The 18683-nt window shown below is 46.9% G+C and overlaps 1 protein-coding gene and 1 pseudogene across 3 annotated transcripts in view; both read right to left on the reverse strand.

Annotated features, from left to right (window-relative positions):
* ATP6V0A4 (ATPase H+ transporting V0 subunit a4) overlaps positions 1-18150 on the reverse strand; it is a 42369-nt gene extending 24219 nt beyond the window's left edge. The window contains exons 1-10 of one of the 3 annotated variants that reach the window (XM_070423986.1): positions 18036-18150; positions 17391-17540; positions 14161-14239; positions 13576-13670; positions 11132-11257; positions 10571-10665; positions 8080-8206; positions 5210-5292; positions 4236-4329; positions 2867-3079 (exon numbers count right to left, since the gene is read on the reverse strand). In XM_070423986.1, the coding sequence (XP_070280087.1) occupies positions 2867-3079; positions 4236-4329; positions 5210-5292; positions 8080-8206; positions 10571-10665; positions 11132-11257; positions 13576-13670; positions 14161-14239; positions 17391-17540; positions 18036-18113 (1140 nt within the window). In that variant the 5' untranslated portion in view covers positions 18114-18150. Of the gene's footprint in view, positions 1-2866; positions 3080-4235; positions 4330-5209; positions 5293-8079; positions 8207-10570; positions 10666-11131; positions 11258-13575; positions 13671-14160; positions 14240-15949; positions 16083-17390; positions 17572-18035 lie in introns of those variants that run through there. The other 2 variants (XM_070423988.1, XM_070423989.1) reach the window with 2 other exon arrangements.
* On the reverse strand, positions 6432-6951 carry LOC139016237 (large ribosomal subunit protein uL29 pseudogene; annotated as a pseudogene).
* Positions 18151-18683: the final 533 nt, after the last annotated feature.

Genomic DNA, 18683 nt, shown 5'->3' on the forward strand with positions numbered 1-18683 from the left:
CCATTCCCACAGCCACCAGCCAAGCCCCAGCCTCCCCAACCTCCTCCATCTCCTTCCCTCCCATTTATCTTACACTCCAGACTGCATAATCCTTCTTTTAATAAAACAAAACAAACAAAACGCACTACTTTAGTCATGTTACCTTCCTGCTCAAAAATCCTCAAAGGCTTCCTCTTACCTAAAGAATGAAGCCAGAACTCTTTAGCCTTGTAATCAAGACTTCTTTACATAGCTGACTAATCCTCCATTCACACACACACACACCCCCCCCCCCCCACTGCTTCTCTGTGGAAATCACCCAACTCCACAGTAGCCACCTCCCTTGTTCACTTTCCCAAGTAGGGACCACTCTCCAAGCTCACCCCCCAGGAACCTTCTGGTCACTCCTAACCCAACAGCACTTCCCACCTGCACACCCAGTGAGGCTTAGCACCAGCTAAGTGAGTGCTCGTCAGTCCTCCTAACAACGCCCCACTTTAGAGATGAGGACACGAAGGTAGAGCGAGGTTAAGTAACTTTCCCAAGCTTACATGCAAGTAGAGGAGTTCCTTACTCTATGATGATATATGTTTTCATCTGTGTGATTATGACCTCCTTGAGGTCAAGGACTGTGGCTTCCTCCTTTTTTTCTAACATGTCCTCCAGCAGCGGACATAACATTAGCGTAGCCTACGTATTTTTTGCTCATTGGTGATAATAATAGCTATCCTCCTACACTTGTCTCCTCACCTCCTACCAGCATAGAGCCTTCTCCTCCTATCTGGGGAAATACTTTGATTATTTCAGAGGATGGAGAAACTGTAGAAATAGCCGTAAGGAGCCTTGTAGAAGTCTGACCCCTTTGTGATTACAGAGCAACATTGTTCATTGAAATCCTTGCATTCGGACAACTCCTCCCCGAAGGCTTGATGGTCTTCTCCACACTACAGCCACGTGTTTCTAAAATGCAACCTGGATCATGTCACCCAGCACGGGAATAGGATCAGCTCCCTTCCACCGCCATGAGGTCCTTCAGGAACTGCCCTGCAGCCTCTCCCTGACCTTCTTCCCATTCCTTCAGCTGCTGCACCCTCTCCCCAGCCACTGGTCTGCAGGTGGGCCTGCACCACACACTCCTCCCACCTCTCTTCTGACCACGCTTCCACAGTCCAGCTCATGCATCACTTCCTCCAGGGAGCCCCCTGCCCTTCCCAGCCTGGGTGAAACCCTCCTTGTAGGTGCCCCATGTGGGGAACTATTAGACCATCATGTGAGGACATTCAAATCCTGCCTCCTGGCTACAGGGTCACAGCCAAGTTACTTCTACTCTCTATGCCTCAGTTTACTCATCTGTATAAAGGAGATAAAGACAGCCCTAACCGGTTTGGCTCAGTGGATAGAGCATCAGCCTGCGGACTGAAGGGTCCCAGGTTCGATTCTGGTCAAGGGCATGTACCTTGGTTGCGGGCACATCCCCAGTAGGGAGTGTGCAGGAGGCAGCTGATCGATGTTTCTCTCTCATCGATGTTTCTAACTCTCTATCCCTCTCCCTTCCTCTCTGTAAAAAATCAATAAAATATATTTTTTAAAAAAAAGGAGATAAAGACAGTTCCTATCTCTTAGTCCCATCCCACCTCAAGGCCTTTACCTTCAGATCCCTCAGCCTGAACACTCTTTCTCCCACCCACTCCAGGCTTCCCATGGCATTTAGGGAAGTCTGCTCCGACGCCGGCTTTCAGAGGGGCCCTGTCCAGCAGCCCTGTCACAGCACTGTAAGACCTAAGAGCTCAAGCGCTGCCTTGACATCGTTGCGTCTCACAGGGCCCCAAAGGTCAAGCCATGAGTTCCTCTGGTCTCACCGGATATGCCACCCACTTAGCAGGCAAGGCCCAGCACTGTCCCTCAGCCAGACCAGACCACTGCCTCGTAGTCAACCTAATGGGTTCCACTTCCCAGAAAATTATTCAAACGAGCTAATCACACCCTCCCATGGAAACCAGGGCTCACCTGACCCTGTTGTCACTACACAGCCTGCCTCCCACTGCCCTTGCTGGTTCACTCTGCTTCCAAGTACCGGCCCCAAGTGCAGCCTCCACGTGGCCCTGTGTGGCATGCGGTGTCCTCCCCGGGGCTACGAGCATATGTGACTAGTAAACTGCTGCCAATCTCATCTGTCCAGTGCCAGGTGTCCTGTGTTTGGCCACCTGGTACTCTTTAGGGCAGAGAATCTGTTCTTCACCAATAGGGTTGACTAGGTGTAAGAACAAGCCTCCACCCCACCCCTCACCACCCCCTGCCTCACTTCTGCCCACCATGGATCACAGCCTGAAATCACACTAATGATGGACATGCTGACTGTCCATCTCCCTTTCTCAGATGTCCACCAGAGCAGGCCCTTGTGACAGCACAGCCCTACATCTGCTCCTGGTGCACTGTGAACGTTAGAGAGATGAATGGCGAGCGCTGTGAGACCCAGCATGTAGGGAGCCTTCTACTCCCATCGGCTGTCATTACAGAAGCCTGGTTATTGTCTGTCCGGGTAGACTGTGACCGTTATGAGGTAGAGGATGGTATCCACAGTCACACTGAATGTGAGGTCCACAGTCATAATGAGCATGGTGACTGGCACAGTAATGCTCGCTGTGTACTTGCTGAAGATGAAAGAAAAGGTGACTAATTGTCAAACGCTGAGAGAAAAGGAGTTTCTGCCATGTGCCCTACCACCGGTGACAACTGAAGATACAAAGACGAAGGTGACATCCTACCAGCAAGTCACTTGTGAAGTTCACGTGACTCAGGAGCCTGACCACCTCTCAGTGCCCGGAGGGGGGCTGCCGAGGCTGGACGTGACTCATCTTCCCCCTTCCCTGCTCCGCCTGCCACTCACCATGCCTTGCTCCAACGCCTTCTTGATGCGCCCGGTGTCTGCCACCGGGAACCAGATCTCAGCGATGATGCACTGCTGGGTGACGTCAATGTTGCACATGTTCAGGATGTGGTAAATGGCCTTCATCTTCTGCACCTTGACCACCCAGGAGTGCCAGTTGGCAGCCGCTTCCTGCAGGAGGCTCTGACGGTGAGACTCCGTTTGTGTTATAACCTGGGCAAAAAGCAACACACAGAAAACAAGGGACACTCATGAAATGTCTGGCGATGTGGCCGGAATGGGGGTTCACCAGCTGCAGTGGCTTCCTCTGCTCTGGACTCCCTCCTCTGGCCTGTGGCTCTCACCTGGCCTTGAACTCTCAGGAGCAGTGTATCTCCCCTCCTAGAGGTTAAAAATCTTAGGCAGAATTCTTCCTTTTCTTCTAAATTCCTCCTAGTACTATTGTTATGTGTTAAATCCTGTCTCCCAAAAACATGTTAATGTCCTAATCCCTGGTAACTGTGAAAGTTGATCTTATTTGGAAATGGGGTCTTCGCAGATGCAATTAAGATGAGGTCATACCTGAGGAGGGTGGGCCTACTGAATATGACTGGTGTCCTCATAAGAAATTTGGACAATGGGGTACACAGAGAACACTTGTATGATGGAGGCAGAGACTGGAGTGACGCATCTACACACCAAGGAATGCCAACAGATTTTTCTAGGAGGGTGAAGATGCCTGTTAGCCTAAGAATTTGGAAACACACACACACACAATGTCTAAGGATAGCATTGAGGATCTAGAACCGTGCTGACCAATACATCAGCCACATGGAGCTACAAGAATTTAAATCACAAGCCATGTTCCAAGAGCTCCAAGGTCACATGGGTGCTTGGCTCCTGCGGGTTATATATGTAACATTTCCACCACCACAGAAGTCTTGTTGGGCAGCACCGATGTAGAGTTTACAATACGATGTGGGATCAGCTGCTCTTAGAGATAACTTTCAAAGCGTCTTAAAGAAAGTATTCTAATCATGAAAGCGCTGAGTGCCTCCGTGGGTGACGACAGACTTTACAAAACTGGGCAATTCAGTAGCAAAAGAATTGGTCAGGCTGGCTGTTCGACTTCATTGGCTAGTTGGTTGTATCATAGATGAGGCCAGGCTGTGGTCAGTTCTAACTCCAGGTAAAATACTACTGACCTGAAGAGTCATCACCTCTAGCCTATGAAACAGCCTCTTAATTATGAAATCTTCTGCACCAGGAGCTACAAGGGCACAGCAAGCCTCCCAGCCAGCTTCCAGCAAAGGCCCCAGAGGACAGGACTGATTCGGCAATGGCCCTGCCGCAGTGCCCCTCAGAGCACACGCCTGAAGCCATCACTCACGGTGACTAAATCTTCCAGCCTCGTGTTGATACCAGCCAGCATCTCCTTGCGCTCCGCCGCAGGCTCTGGGCAGGGGTAAATGGTGGCTCGAAACCTGTGTGTAATGCATTCCAATGGACACGTGGTTATCGCTCCGAAGCACTCTGCACACCCTCTTCGGCTAAGTCACTATTTGCTGGCTTTGGTGAGGCAACACCTTTTCCCAGACTAACCTTCTCCGTGGACGTCTATAAATGAACCCCCTTTAGAAGGCTTCCCAACACACGGCTCACACTATAGGAATGAGCTTCTTTCAAACCATAAAGCCTGTGAGCTGTTATATAAACAAAACTATAAGCTTAACTTGTCCCCTTTTTGCCCCCCAGAATCTATTAATGCATTAATGCCCTTCTTTACTGAGTAATTTCTGCTTCTAAGGGGCTGGATATGAGATGATTCTGTAACATTAGAAACAGCTTAGCATGTGGTTTGCCTGTGAGCAGGGATAAACTGCAATGGTTCAAAGGATCCACTTTTAGTTACCTTTAAATTTTGCCCCTTTAAGTCCTCTCTGTTCCTATTTCCACAGCTATTAAGGGTCAGTTACATTCTTCACACTCTCTTATCAAATGTGGGAAAGTTATTCTAAAGTTATTCTAGCCCTAACTGGTTTGGCTCAGTGGATAGAGCGTCAGCCTGCAGACTGAAAGGTCCCAGGTTCAATTCCAGTCAAGGGCATGTACCTTGGTTGTGGGCACTTCCCCAGTGGGAGGTGTGCAGGAGGCAGCTGATCAATGTTTCTCTCTCATCGATGTTTCTAGCTCTCTGTCCCTCTCCCTTCCTCTCTGTAAAAAATCAATAAAATATATTTTTTTAAAAATAAAGTTATTCTAAATCTCTAAACGGACCTCAAAGAGGTACCTTTTGCATCGCACACCTCTGGCCTCACCCCACCCCACGTCGCTGGTGACGGAGCCACTGCCCACCTCCCTTACCCCTCACAGATCTTCCTGATCTTCTGCCTGAGCTGCTCTCCTTGATAAAATATGATGAACATGTTCTTTTTCATTTCTTCTTTCTGGAAAATCAGAACGAGGAGAAAAAAAATGAGCTTTTCTTTCTGGTTACATTATAATAAAACTGTAAAGTTCTGTTTTTAGGTTTTAAAATATGTATAAATTTAAAATTGAAAAACCTCCATTTCTCCCAGTTGGTCCAAGTTTGTAATTCATTAGGGTTGAGGGCAAGGCCACCGAGGCAGGCTGTACGGGGCCAGCAGGGAAGCCAGTGCAGTCTTAAGGGGACAGAGAGTCCCACTATCGGCTACACTAGTTGGATCACAGCTGGGCCTTGTACTCAGCTCTAAGCCCTCTGCTTAAAGAGATGTATTAATAAAGAAGGAAGCATCCAGAAGAGGGTCACCAGGATATTGCAAGGCTTAACATGAAAAGAGCTGACCTAGCTCCCCAGGGTTAACTCACACACAGGCATTTCAGGGGCGAGTGAGTGCTTGATATTTAACAAAGGTAAAGCCGTGTCTAATGTTGGACTCACAGTTACTCACTGTACATCCATAAGAACACTGATTAAAATGCATCTTTTCTTTTGCCTGTCTGCTTATTTCTATTTGCAGATCAAAGTCTGGGACTGCAACACAGGCAAGTGCATTGAAACCCTGCAGGTAAGGCCCGTGGCGTTAGCATCCCAGGGCGCAGTGGAAGGCGTACCAGGAAGCCGGGCTAAGGCAGATCTTGCATCCTCATAGCCCAACGACGTGTTTTTGGCAGGGAGCCCGGATATGGCCCAGGCTTGCACTTTCACCCCAGATGGGCAACTTTAGAGTGTCTGGAGCTGCTGACTAGGCAAGACTCCAAATCCACTGCATGATCAAGCCACCCAGGGCCTCTCTGATATAACATCACCGCACATGGCTCTCAGAACTCAACTCCAGCCTCTCCCTGCCCAGCACGCATGGCCCTGGCAGAAAAGATCGTCAAGGCAGCTCCACGCTCCAGGCCCCAAGTCACCACTCCAGAGCACCCAACAGATCCTTGCAGCCAGCACTGCTGGGGCCCCACACCAGGTTGAAACAGCGACTGGAAGGCCTGCCTAAATCCATCAGACACCTCCCAGCCTGTCTTTCCAGCACGGTTAGCAGAAACAACTGCAAACACAAAGCAACATCAGCCAATTTGTGCTTTACTGATGCCTCGATGCTCAGGCCTGGACCTTGGACTTGCGCAGAGGGTACGGCCGCCCCTTCTGCGGCTGCTTCTTGGTCTTCAGGTTCCCTTCATGCTGCTGAGCCGCGGCACATGGTTTGTGTATTCTTGGGCCACAGACCCAGGGGCTTGCACTTCTTGCCCTTGTAGAATTTCCTGAGGGTCCCTTTCTGAGTCCGGTTAATGACGATAAGAACGTGGGCGACAGATTTGCGAACAACTGGGATCTTAGGAAGCGTGGAAGCAGCGCCGCCCGTCCCTTTGGCTCCGGCAGCTGGGACAGCTTCACCTTCAGGCCGGCCAGCTGTTTGAGCAACTTGTCCATCTTGCCATGAAGGTCTCGAGCCCTAATTTTGGCCATGGCTAAACAAGCTGCAACCGCCTGCCTAAAATGCATCTTAAAAGTCCAAGTTTGACAATTCACAAGAAAGGGAGAATATATATTTCATAAGCATATGTGAAAATGTTACTTTAAGCAAAGAAATGCGCTCTTTTGCTCTTATTTCATTCGGGGTGGAGGGTAGTCAAGGCAAAATTATGGAGCCCATTGTTGGAAAAGTTGCAATAAATCCAACAAACTCGTCACATACCACTTGGGGCACTGGAATCAGGTACGACCCCCTCCTGAGAAACCATCTGTCAGGTCCCAGCCAGTGTCACAAAAAATGCCCACAACCCTTTAAGCCAGCAACCCTTTTTCCTTGAATTCCTATCCTGGAAGCAATTCAAAAGAAAATAAAAATCTACATGCATGACAATGTTGGGGGATTGAACCCGCACCCCAAGTACTCACCCTTGACAAGTAATTGAACCTACAACACTTCCATCTGTGGGCTGTCACTCTAACCACTTAACAATACCAGCTAGGCCCCCAAGTCATTCTTTTTTTAATATATTTTATTGATTTTTTATAGAGAGGAAGGGAGAGGGATAGAGAGTTAGAAACATCAATCAGCTGCCTCCTACACACCTCCTACTGGGGATGTGCAGGCAACCAAGGTACATGCCCTTGACCGGAATCGAACCTGGGACCTTTCAGTCTGCAGGCCGATGCTCTATTCACTGAGCCAAACCGGTTAGGGCCCCCAAGTCATTCTTATGCTCATGTGCACACTGACCTAAATCAGTTTAGTTCTTTGTGATTAAGAGACAGCCTGGCTGGGTAGCTCAGTTGGTTAGAGCATCATCCCGATACCACGGTTGCAGGTTCTATCTCTGGTCAGGGCACATACAGGAAGCAACCAATGTATGCATAAATAAGTGGAACAACAAGTGATATCTTTCTCTCTCTCTCTCTCTCTCTCTCCCCCCCCCCTTTCTGTCTCTCTCTCTCTTTCCCTTCTGCTCTCTCTAAAACCAATTTTTTTTTTAAATCATGACAACAACAACAAGACACAGCTGCCTAATGTGGAAGGAGTATAGCTAAGTTTCTAGAAACTAGTATAGCTAAGTTTCTTGAAGGAATGCGGTGTTAGGAAGAATCAGTTCTTGACCTTTCAAAGGTAGAAAAAAAGAAAAGAGAAAGCAAGGGAATAGATACTGGCTTCACAGAACTAAAGACTCGGTGCCTGCAGGAACACAAGCCCTCTGGTGAGGGCTATAGGGAATTTAGGAGGAAGTTATCTGCAGCCTGAGATACCCACTGTGACGGGATCCTCCAGAACTGTGTCCATCTCACTGAACTTCAAGTAGATGTTTCCTCGGCAAACTCGCCACAGCAGCCTCTCAAAGGAAGCCATCCTCTCCCTGTTTATCACACCAGCCGTGAACCTGGTGTCAACAGTCAGAAGAGGACACGTTACTGCGGAACAGGGAGGGGGGTGCAGGGAGAAGACTCCTGGAGACGTGAAGATGTGAAACCACTGAAGGTCCACCTCCCTCCACGCAGGACGTGATGGCACAGCCCTGCCTGGCACTCAGAATCCCAGCCCTAATTTACCTCAAGTCCCTTGTGACCTCCTGTTTTCTTGGACATGGTAAGGTTTCCTTAACCATCCCAATAGTATGTATTCAATTATTTGCAATTAAAAATATGATAGACCATTCATTATAGCATTGTAGATGTTCAAAATGCTCAACAATGGTCTCTGCATTCTTACAAATAATGTACTAAGAGGGAAGCATACACATGGATTTGTATACATCTTTATTTTTACCATCATCCAGGCATCTAGATCATTTCTGACCCAAACTTTATACTTTAACCTTAAGATGGTTACTTCCCTTGGTCTATTATTTTTAACTAGAGGCCTGGTGCACGAAATTCGTGCACTGGAGATGGGTGGGGGGTCCCTTAGCCCAGCATGTGCCCTCTTGCAGTCCAGGACCCCTCCCTTGTTACTGCCCACTGCTTGCTGCTTCCTACTGCTTGGCTTGCTGCTCCTTAGTGCTGCCACGAAGGCCTTGGGTCTGCTGGGTGCCAGGCCTGCGGGTTTGTGTCTCTGATACCCCCAGCAGCCCCAGCACCAAGGTGGTGGGCCTTGGGGCTGCTGGGTACAGGCCCCCCGTTGCGTGTTTGTGTCTTCTATCAGGCCCCCAGCAGCCCCAGCACCACCTAAAGAACTTAAGGGAAACTTTATTTAGTCTTCTTTTTTCTCCAGCACTGAGGTCAGAGGAGCCGCCTTCCAGCCCCCAGGCTGCTTCTCAGAGCCGGAAATTTCGCCATAGGCCTCTGCCTAGGACAGGACCTCTGCACCCCCAGGGTGCATAAATACACAGGGCTTCCATCAGGCTCCGCTGATCCCGGGGCCGGGAGGCCTCTCGGCTCCGCTGATCCCGGGGCCGGGGGGCCTCTCGGCTCCACTGATCCCGGGGCCGGGAGGCCTCTCGGCTCCGCTGATCCCCGGGCAGTGAGGCCTCTCTACTCTGTGGCTTCAGGGCTGTTTAGCTTCGCTCTACTGCTTGGAGCCTGAGTATGCAGATTAACCGCCATCTTTTAGCTTCTATAATTGAAACATTGTATCTTTTGGAGCTGTTGCTTCAGGAGCTCAGAGCCCCGCAGCTTCAGGCGGGAACCTTGGTTTCCTCTATCGCTGGGGCAACCAAGCATCCTGTTCTCAGCTGTCTGGCTGCCTGCTGCCATCTTGGCTGACAGTTAATTTGCATATACTCACTGATTAGCCAATGAAAAGGGTAGCGGTCGTACGCTAATTACCATGTTTCTCTTTTATTAGTGTAGATGTACATTGGTCTATATTACTTTCAGATCAAACATTTTCAATAAATATCTTTTCTTTCTATTTCTAATTCAATACTTACTACCTCAAATAGCAGGCCCTCAGGTATCTATTGAATAAAAAAGTAGAACTGCAAAACCCAGCACTTTGATCAGTTCATCAATTTTACTTTCCACTGTGTGAAATCCCACCATTTTGATGGGCATAACCACATTGTAGCACCACTATTTGTGAATGACTTGATTGTATAACTATTCCATTTCTAATTACACTTCAAACTTCGAAGTCCAAATCTATTTTACTATCAAATCAATATTTCAAAGTTAAAGAAAAAAACATGTATCCTATAAGCCTTGTCCCAAAGCCAGGGAACAGTTAAGAAAACCCATCAAAATTATTATCCCCATCCTAGCCGGGTAGCTCAGTTGGTTAGAGCATCATCCTGATATGCCAAGGTTACAGTTTCAATCCCTGGTCAGGGCACATACAGGAATCAACCAATGAGACACTGGAGCGGTGGGGGCTTGCCCTCAGGGGTGGGAGTGGGGGGGGAGGGGGTCAATCAGGAAAAAGGAGACATATGTAAAACTTTAAACAATAATAAATAAATAAATAAATAAATAAATAAATAAATTTGTTCTCTAGGGGGAAAAAAAGAATCAACCAATGAATGCATAAATATGTAGTACAAAAAATAGATATTTCTTTTTCTTTCTCTCTCTCTCTCAAAATCGATGAAAAAATAAATAAAATGTTAAAAATTATTATCCCCACATCTTTTCTATGTGGGGACAATACAAACATTGCATTCTTTGGGCTCATTCCAGCGGCTATTTGTTCATTCATTCATTCATCTATTCATTCATTCAAACACTCAGGGAACTCCATCACACGCTGGGCATTGAGGACCAACGGAGGACCCATTTCCACATAACTTCCAGAACAGAGTTACACTAACCCCAGCTTTCCGGCCATGTATGCAGGCATAGCTCTTAACTCCAGGAGACCAGACGTGTCTTCAGTAAAGAAATCATCAGGTAAGTTGGTTTCCGTCTGAAAGTTAAATGATCAATATTTTCATTTAAACGTATTTAAATAACCTTAAAAACACCCCACGCCTCCAAGTTTATTCTATTTCTAAGGAAGCTTTAATTTTCTACAAACAGTTAACAGAATTCAAAAAGTAGAGCGCTCCATGCCACATCAAAAACCTTCCCCAATCTCTTCCTACCCAAATCCCAAATCTGCTCAAACGAACTGTTCTGCTTTGTTCTGACTGACACTTCTGTCCTGGCCATTTAGGGCACATACTTTTTAATGAGCATCATAGTATGTTGCCATTTAATTCAACCAGCACCACAGCCATTGCACCCAGAACACTCCCCGCTCACCAGTGGCCTAGCCTTGGGACAGAAATGGTGCTTTGTTCATATTCCAAACCAGCCAGCTTTCAAAATAGAAATTTGAGGTTGGGAGGAGGGGTGGCAAGGAGGGCTTTAAATAGTCCCCAAATAATGACCTCAAAAAAGTCCTGGGTTTTCTTCAGGAGATACTTGAGTTCAGTCAGTTCTAGGAAGCTTTTCTTCAACGCCTGATGGTTCTGGTTGGCTTCCTGTAACTCTCCTTCGAGCTTTTCCAGAACGGTCTATAAGGAATGAGAAAAACGGTAGTCCAGGCAGAAAGTACTATGACATTGACTGTACATTAACCACACAGATAAGTAAATAGAAAACAAATATTCAGGGCATCATAGTGGAGCCTGAAGGGGCCCGTGCAGTCGTTAACTCTGTGTGATGGTAAAGCTGTAAGCCAGAGCCACAGTCACACACTCTTGCGTTCCGTCATCGTGGGGAGGATTAAAAAACACTCCGGGGAGTGAAAAGGCAGCTTCATGGAGAAGTCAAGGCATTCTGGCAAGTTACATGTCTCTTCCCCATTTAAAACACTGAAGAGAGGTCCTAGCCAGTTTGGCTCAGTGGATAGAGCGTTGGTCCGGGGACTGAAGGGTCCTGGGTTCGATTCCCGTCAAGGGCACATACCTCAGCTGCAGGCTCAATTCCCCAACCTTGCTCGGGGCGCACGTGGGAGGCAACCAATTGATGTGTCTCTCTCACATAGATGTTTCTCTCTCTCTGTCTCTCCCTCTCCCTTCCACTCTCTCCAAAAATCATTGGAAAAGTATCCTCGAGTGAGGATTAACCAAAAATAAGAATAATAATTTAAAAAACACTAAAAAGGGAAGCTGAAGTGAATTTACATGTTGAGAATTCCTTCTGCCCAAACACACTGTAATAATAACAAAATATAAACAGAGAAACCTAGTGTCGCCCCACCACCACCACCAATCAACAAATACCAGGTATGGGCTGGAGCCTAGAAAGCCAGGGATAAGCAGGCGTAATAAGGGGACAGAGAAGCATAGGCACCAAAGATGAAAAGACAAAAAACAAAGAAAAGAACCATCTCCCTTCCAAAATGAGCATTCAAAGAGAACACGGCTCAGGAAGACGTCTAGGTCCTGTCCGGTCTCGGGGGCTGTCTGCAGGCAGATCAGGCTGTAGGACGACACAGCTCGCACCAAAGGACAAACTTCTGCCAAAACTCAGACACAAGATCGGGGCGAAAGCATCAGCCAGGATGCCATCTCACAGTTCCCAGGAACAGGTATAGGTGATAGAGAAGGTGAAGGGGATGGTGGTGGCGGGGGAGCTGTTAATGAACAGGGCTGGTCTTAGGAGACTAGTGATAACACTGAAATTGGGGATGATTTCACAGAGACCCTATTCATAGCTTTTTGGTTAAAAGCTATTTCCCCCCAAATATCCAGATTTTAAAATGACAACATCTAAAATATTTTCTAGGGGAGTTGCCAGTCTCATATCTCTGTTAGAGTATATAGATATATACTACTGGGGATTACAAAAATGTCACGGCTTTTAAATTATCTTCAAAGAAAATAAAGATAAACTGAGCCAGAAATAAGCTCATGAAACCTCACCTACCTGCCCGCCTCCCTTAGTGAGTCCTTCCTCTGAGGATTCAAAACTGAATTTTTTATTTTTTATTTTCTCAACAGGGTCTTCCATGATCTGGCTCTGCCATCCTTTGACATCTACCCACCACCTTACCCCTGCTTCCCCCTCCACCATCTGCACTAGAAGCTCCTAGAGGGCTTATTTTTTAAAATATATATCTTTATTAATTTGAGAGAGGAAAAGAGAGGGAGAGAGATAGAAACATCTGTGATGAGAGAATACAGCATATGCCCTGACCCGGAATTGAACCATGACCTCCTGGTTCGTAAGTCAATGCTCAACCACTGAGCCACGGAGGCCAGGTGATTATAAAGGAAGCAGACAGAGAGGAGGGAGAAAGAGGGAGAAGGGAAAAGTAGGGGAGACCCTACCTCCAGAGAAATAACATCCCAGACTAAAGAAAACTGCCATCCTCTCCCACAATCTCACAAGCCAGTCTGAGAGGCCTCAGCCCAGACTGAACTCAATGCTTCCCACCAGATAATGAGGAAATATCCCCCTGGATTGAGGAGTTCCACTTCTGAGTATTGGTTGAAAGCAAATGAAGTCATTATCTCAAAAACATATCTGCATCCCCACGTAAACTGCAGGATTGCTTTCAATGGCCAAGACATGGAAGCAGCAGAAGGCCTGTTCCGCGGGACCCTATAGATAAGACTTCGCTGCCTAGAAGAATCGTTTGCCCACGAAGGAAACCGTTCTCCAAAGTGGGGTGAGATTCCGTGGGGCTGCTCTGGGAGAGGGAAAAAGCTCTCTCCTGGATCGGGAACAGTGACTCTAAAAATGGCACAATGGCATTTTCCTGGGGAAGTAACACTGACACGTGGGAAACCACATATACCCACCCCACGCCTTCAGCAACTGGGTAATGGATCCACGAGTGGCTCCCGACTCCCGACTGTCCTCAGCCAAGTAGGGGAGAACCTACCTCCAGAGTAATCATTTCCCGAGGGAGCGGGGTGGGTGGGGACTTCTCCAGCCACTGAACCTCAATCTCATTCTTTATCTCATCTTCCAGAAAACCTGAGTGAACAGAAACCCCAACAGAGAGCCTAAGGTGATTATATATTCACATATCTAAGAAATGGAATCAAGCAGGACAGTGGCCTTAGGCTAGCTCAGTCACCTGAACTGCCCCGGGGACCTGCCCGAAGCACCTGGATCCGATCTCTAACCTCCCCCACCCTGCCTCCAGATCACCTGGAAAAGTACTACAAATAGGGACACCTTTGTTAATCAAGACCTGCATGCCATTTACCTCCCCGCCAGTTCAGCTAGATCAGGGATCCTCAAACTTTTTAAACAGGGGGCCAATTCACTGTCCCTCAGACGGTTGGAGGGCTGGACTATAGTTTTAAAAAAAAACAACTATGAACAAATTCCTATGCACACTGCACATATCTTATTTTGAAGTAAACAAACGGGAACAAATACAATATTTATATTTGCACGTGGCCCGCGGGCCGTAGTTTGAGGACCCCTGAGCTAGATAGTAGGCAGAAAATTGGCTTACGGAGGATCCTCTCCATTGACTCACACCTTCTGACTTCATTCACAAATTTCCTTTGGAAGCTGTTCACATCCACATTTAACTAGAAAAGGGAAAACACCACATGGCACACATTAGTAGCAACAGATGCCTTCATACTCCCTTTGGCTATTTTATTATATTTTTTAAATGCTGGAGAATGTCACTAAAATTGTCTTAGAAATAGGTATTTCCACACACAAGACAGATATTATAGGCAAAACACACCCTGATGTTCCTACACTCAGTCCCCACATGCCTCAGCTCTGGCCTTCTTACCCTTCTAAGAGAAGCGAAGTCCTCCCACAGTTAAGGTTTCCTTACTTTAGAAACAATTATCCAAATGAGCCTTCAAACCCTCAATGGAGTCATGAATATGATTGGACCTTGAAAACTGCATAGCCCCAGACGATGCATCGTGGGCATCAAAAAAATTCCAAGTCCTCGGGCTGGTGACCCTCAGCTTGGCCACACAAAAAAAACGTTAGTGAGGAAGTGGCTCATGTGCTAGGGACTAGGGACGCAAACAAGCCAATCCTTCCATGCAGGAGCTTAGTATTGATCTTGACCTTGGTGAGGAAGTAAAGAAGAGTAGAGACCAGTGTTTTAAATTGGATTCAAAATGGCTTGAGGAGGATCTAAACTGCCTCTTGGAATTGATACCCAACATCTCACTCCAGGCCGTAGTCCTGGAATGTCACTTTAGGAGACTGTAGACTCCAGGATACTTTGTCCTGGGACAGACAAGTCAGGAAGAATTCTCCTCGGAACAAGGTTTGGAATCCACATGCAATTGGATATATCCAGTGCTCTGAAGTTGCTACACATAAAATAGAATATGATGCATCTACGATGTAGTGATTGCATTAGAGCTCCAAAACACTCCTGCATCCCCACGTTAACTGCAGGACAGAAAAATAAGAATAATCATAATAAAACACTAAAGAGGGAAGCTGAAGTGAATTTACACGTTGAGAATTCCTTCTGCCCAAACACACTGTAATAATAAAAAATATAAAAAGAGGGAGAGAGAGGTATGGTCTATTATTTTTAATGTACATTGGTCTATATTACTTTCAGATCAAACAACACACGTGGAAGAAGAGAGGTCATGTTAGGAAGTCATCTGCCCAATGTTATCGCAAATCCTAGACAGAGGACTAAAACCATGGAATGCCATCTATTCCAGCTCAGGGCTTTGCTTCCTACAATTTGTTCAGTACCAAGAAGTGGCATGAAAGAGTTGTCAACACCCACTCCACCTTCCTCTGGCCTCCAAAGAATGCAGTACTTACATCTTTTTTAAAAAATATATATTTTATTAATTTTTTACAGAGAGGAAGGGAGAGGGATAGAGAGTTAGAAACACCGATGAGAGAGAAACATCGATCAGCTGCCTCCTGCACATCTCCTACTGGGGATATGCCCGCAACCAAGGTACATGCCCCTGACTGGAATCGAACCTGGGACCCTTCAGTTCACAGGACGACGCTCTATCCACTGAGCCAAACCGGTTTCGAATGCAGTACTTACATCTTTTGTTTGTTTGTTTATATTGTTATTGTTGTTTTAATTTTTATTGATTTCAGAGAGGGAGCGAGAGAAAGAGATAGAAACATCAACGATGAGAGAAAATCATTGATCTGCTGCCTGCTGCACTGGGATCGAGCCTGCAACCTGGGCATGTGCCCTTGACCAGACTCGAACCCGGGACCCTTCAGTCTGCAGGCCAACACTCTATCCACTGAGCCAAACCAGCTAGGGCAGTACTTACATCTTTAAACTGAACCAACCCAAGCTCTCCAAGCTCTGCAACACAGCAATATGCCGCCTCTACCTGGAGAAACAGTTGTGACAAACACATCTCCTCACTTCGAAACACAGACGCCATCTCGACCCAGCCTTGTCTGCAGGAGACAGAGATACTGGAGGTAGCAAATGTGTGAAGACCTCATGATGAAAACTTTTCTGTTGAGCTAAATGAAACCCACAGGGGAAAAAATCCAACAGGAACGACTCCTGATTTAAAAACTAGGAACTGGGGTGATGCACACACAGTACAATATATAGATAATGTATTATAAAATTGTAATTTTAAAACTGGACACCTGAAACCAATACAATTTTATTAACCAATGTCACCCCAATAAATTCAATTAAAAATTTTATATTCCCCACATTCATGACCCAAGATTTCCACAAGGAAGTTTTAATAACATTGTATATAATAATTATAATCAATGGATCTAACCTAGATATCCATCAACAGGGAGATGATTACACTGATAGAGCAGAACCCTGTACAGTCAGTAGAAATGAAATAAATCTGTATGTTCTCTCTATGGAATAAGGATATTTATCTAGACTGTATTTCCATCAAAGACCCTCTAGACTGCCCTACTGCTGCCAAGCCACATTGTTTTCCCCAAAGTCCAACCTTCTGGAAGAACTGTCTCACGGCCAGAGTCAGCCCCTTTTCCTCGCGTCATTTCGTAACATGTGGAGTATCTACTGTTTGGAGACACTGAGTCTATCCTTCCTGCTCGAATCCTTCCATTGTTCCATTTTCCCGCAGGAGAAAGTCTAATTCCCTTGACCTGGCCTACAAAGGGAGCATAACCTGGCCTCTGCCTCCCCTCTGGCTTCATTGCTCCTCACACTGCTCTGCAGACACATGGACTTTCTCCCCCGAGCCCCCTCCTACCCCGGGACCTTTGTCTATGCTTCCCCCTGGATTTAGAAACCCAACCCTTTCCTCCCATCCCATATCCCCTGCATCCCAGCGCACCCTGTCACTCCTCTGGACTCAGTGTAAGGAACTGCTTCTTCCATACGCCTTTCCTGACCACCACCAACACCCCCTGTGAGCTAAGCCCCCTCCTATATGCCCCCAGAATACCAATCCTCTACAGTTACTTGTACTGTCTGTGTTGTCCAATTGCCAGAAAGATCCATGAGGGTAGAAATTTGTATGTTTTTCACTCTCACCAGTCTAGCTCAACCATAAAGCTGCTGCTCAAGACATGTTTCCCGATTTATTGACTAGAAGCTAAATATCTCCCCTCCCTCCAGAAGGCATAGTCTGCTCCCCTATTTTTGCCTTTGGACATCAAAATGAGTCAACTTTTCATACTGCCCTTTCTGATAAATACAGCAATGTTTTTATAGAAAGAGAAGACACTGGCTTCGTGCAGACCAAAAAGCACAGCTCTTACCCCAGCTTCTTCCGAGCGGGTCCTGGACCGGGGCTGGAGCTGGCGGGGGTATAGCTCTCCAGTACTTCTTTCCTTCACCGACCCCTGAGCAGGAGCTTCAGCTGCAGGGCCGCTGGGCCGTGCTGGCTGGGGAATCCACAGGTGGCCTCCCTGCAGAGGCACAGGGAGTGACTTGGTGATTCTCCTTCCCAGACTCCCGCAGCGCCCTGAGGCAGCTCTTGTTATATCAACACCGCCCTGGGTGAGGACAAACCTGCCCCGCAGGCCTGCTCACACCGCCCCCCCCTGGGCTCCCTCCCCCCACCTGTGTCCTCTGTTGACCCGGAAGAAGTGACTGTCTTCTCTACAGAAAGTGATGCACCCTTTCCCCCACCCTGAGTACAGGGTTTGGGAAGAGGGTTGAGGCCTCAGGAGGGCCCTGGGACAGTCCAATGTGTGGACCAAGCACACCAAGCACTCCTTTTCATGGTAACAATGAAATAACAAAAAGTAGTTTGGGGGAAAAGGGGGACCTATGTAGTACTTTCAACAATAAAAATGTATTTAAAAAAAATAATTTGGAAAAGAAAAAAAATCACACTCATCATCCTATCGTCAATTATTTTCCAAAACACTTTACTTTGAAAGGAGCATAGACAGACAAACCTTTACAAATACCCCATGGCTGCAATTCTGTGTCCACGTGACCCAGGTGAAAAGAGCAGGGTCACGCGGGAAGGTCATGTCTTTCTCTTTTGTTGGGTGGACGGGTAAAGAGCAGGCGAGTGAGCCAATCTGATGCACTTCTCCTGGTCCAGGGATGGGACCACCTGAGTTCACATTACCCAGCTTTGCAGAGCCGTTTCTCCAGGTGGGGTGGACAGATCCCCACATGCACCCACCTGGGGTACCTGCAAAGCGTAGTCCAGGCTGAGGGGTGCTTTTTAGTTTGGGGGCATTTTTTTTTTACGTTTTATTATGGAGAAATTAAAGCATCTGCAAAAGTACAGGGAACGGTATGAGGAACCCCATGTACAGACCAATTAGCATCAATAATTGTTCAATTTTATATCCTCTATATGCTTCTACCTGTCTCAGATTATTTTAAGGCAAGTCCCATACATCATATTATTTCTTTCAAAATATTTTAGTATGTATCTCTAAAAGATAAGGATTGATTCACTTATGTATGTGCTTAGACACATACAACTCAGGGGTTAGGGTGCTAACCCCTCTGTTCTTCCCCTCCCCCTACCCTGCAATTGACAATTGGCATATAATTTTAGACTCCCCCAGAATTACTGACCTGAAGCC

Source organism: Myotis yumanensis, unplaced genomic scaffold, assembly GCF_028538775.1.
Source record: "Myotis yumanensis isolate MYYU_CA2020_CCGP unplaced genomic scaffold, mMyoYum1.0.hap1 SCAF_9, whole genome shotgun sequence".
Taxonomy (NCBI): Eukaryota; Metazoa; Chordata; class Mammalia; order Chiroptera; family Vespertilionidae; genus Myotis; species Myotis yumanensis.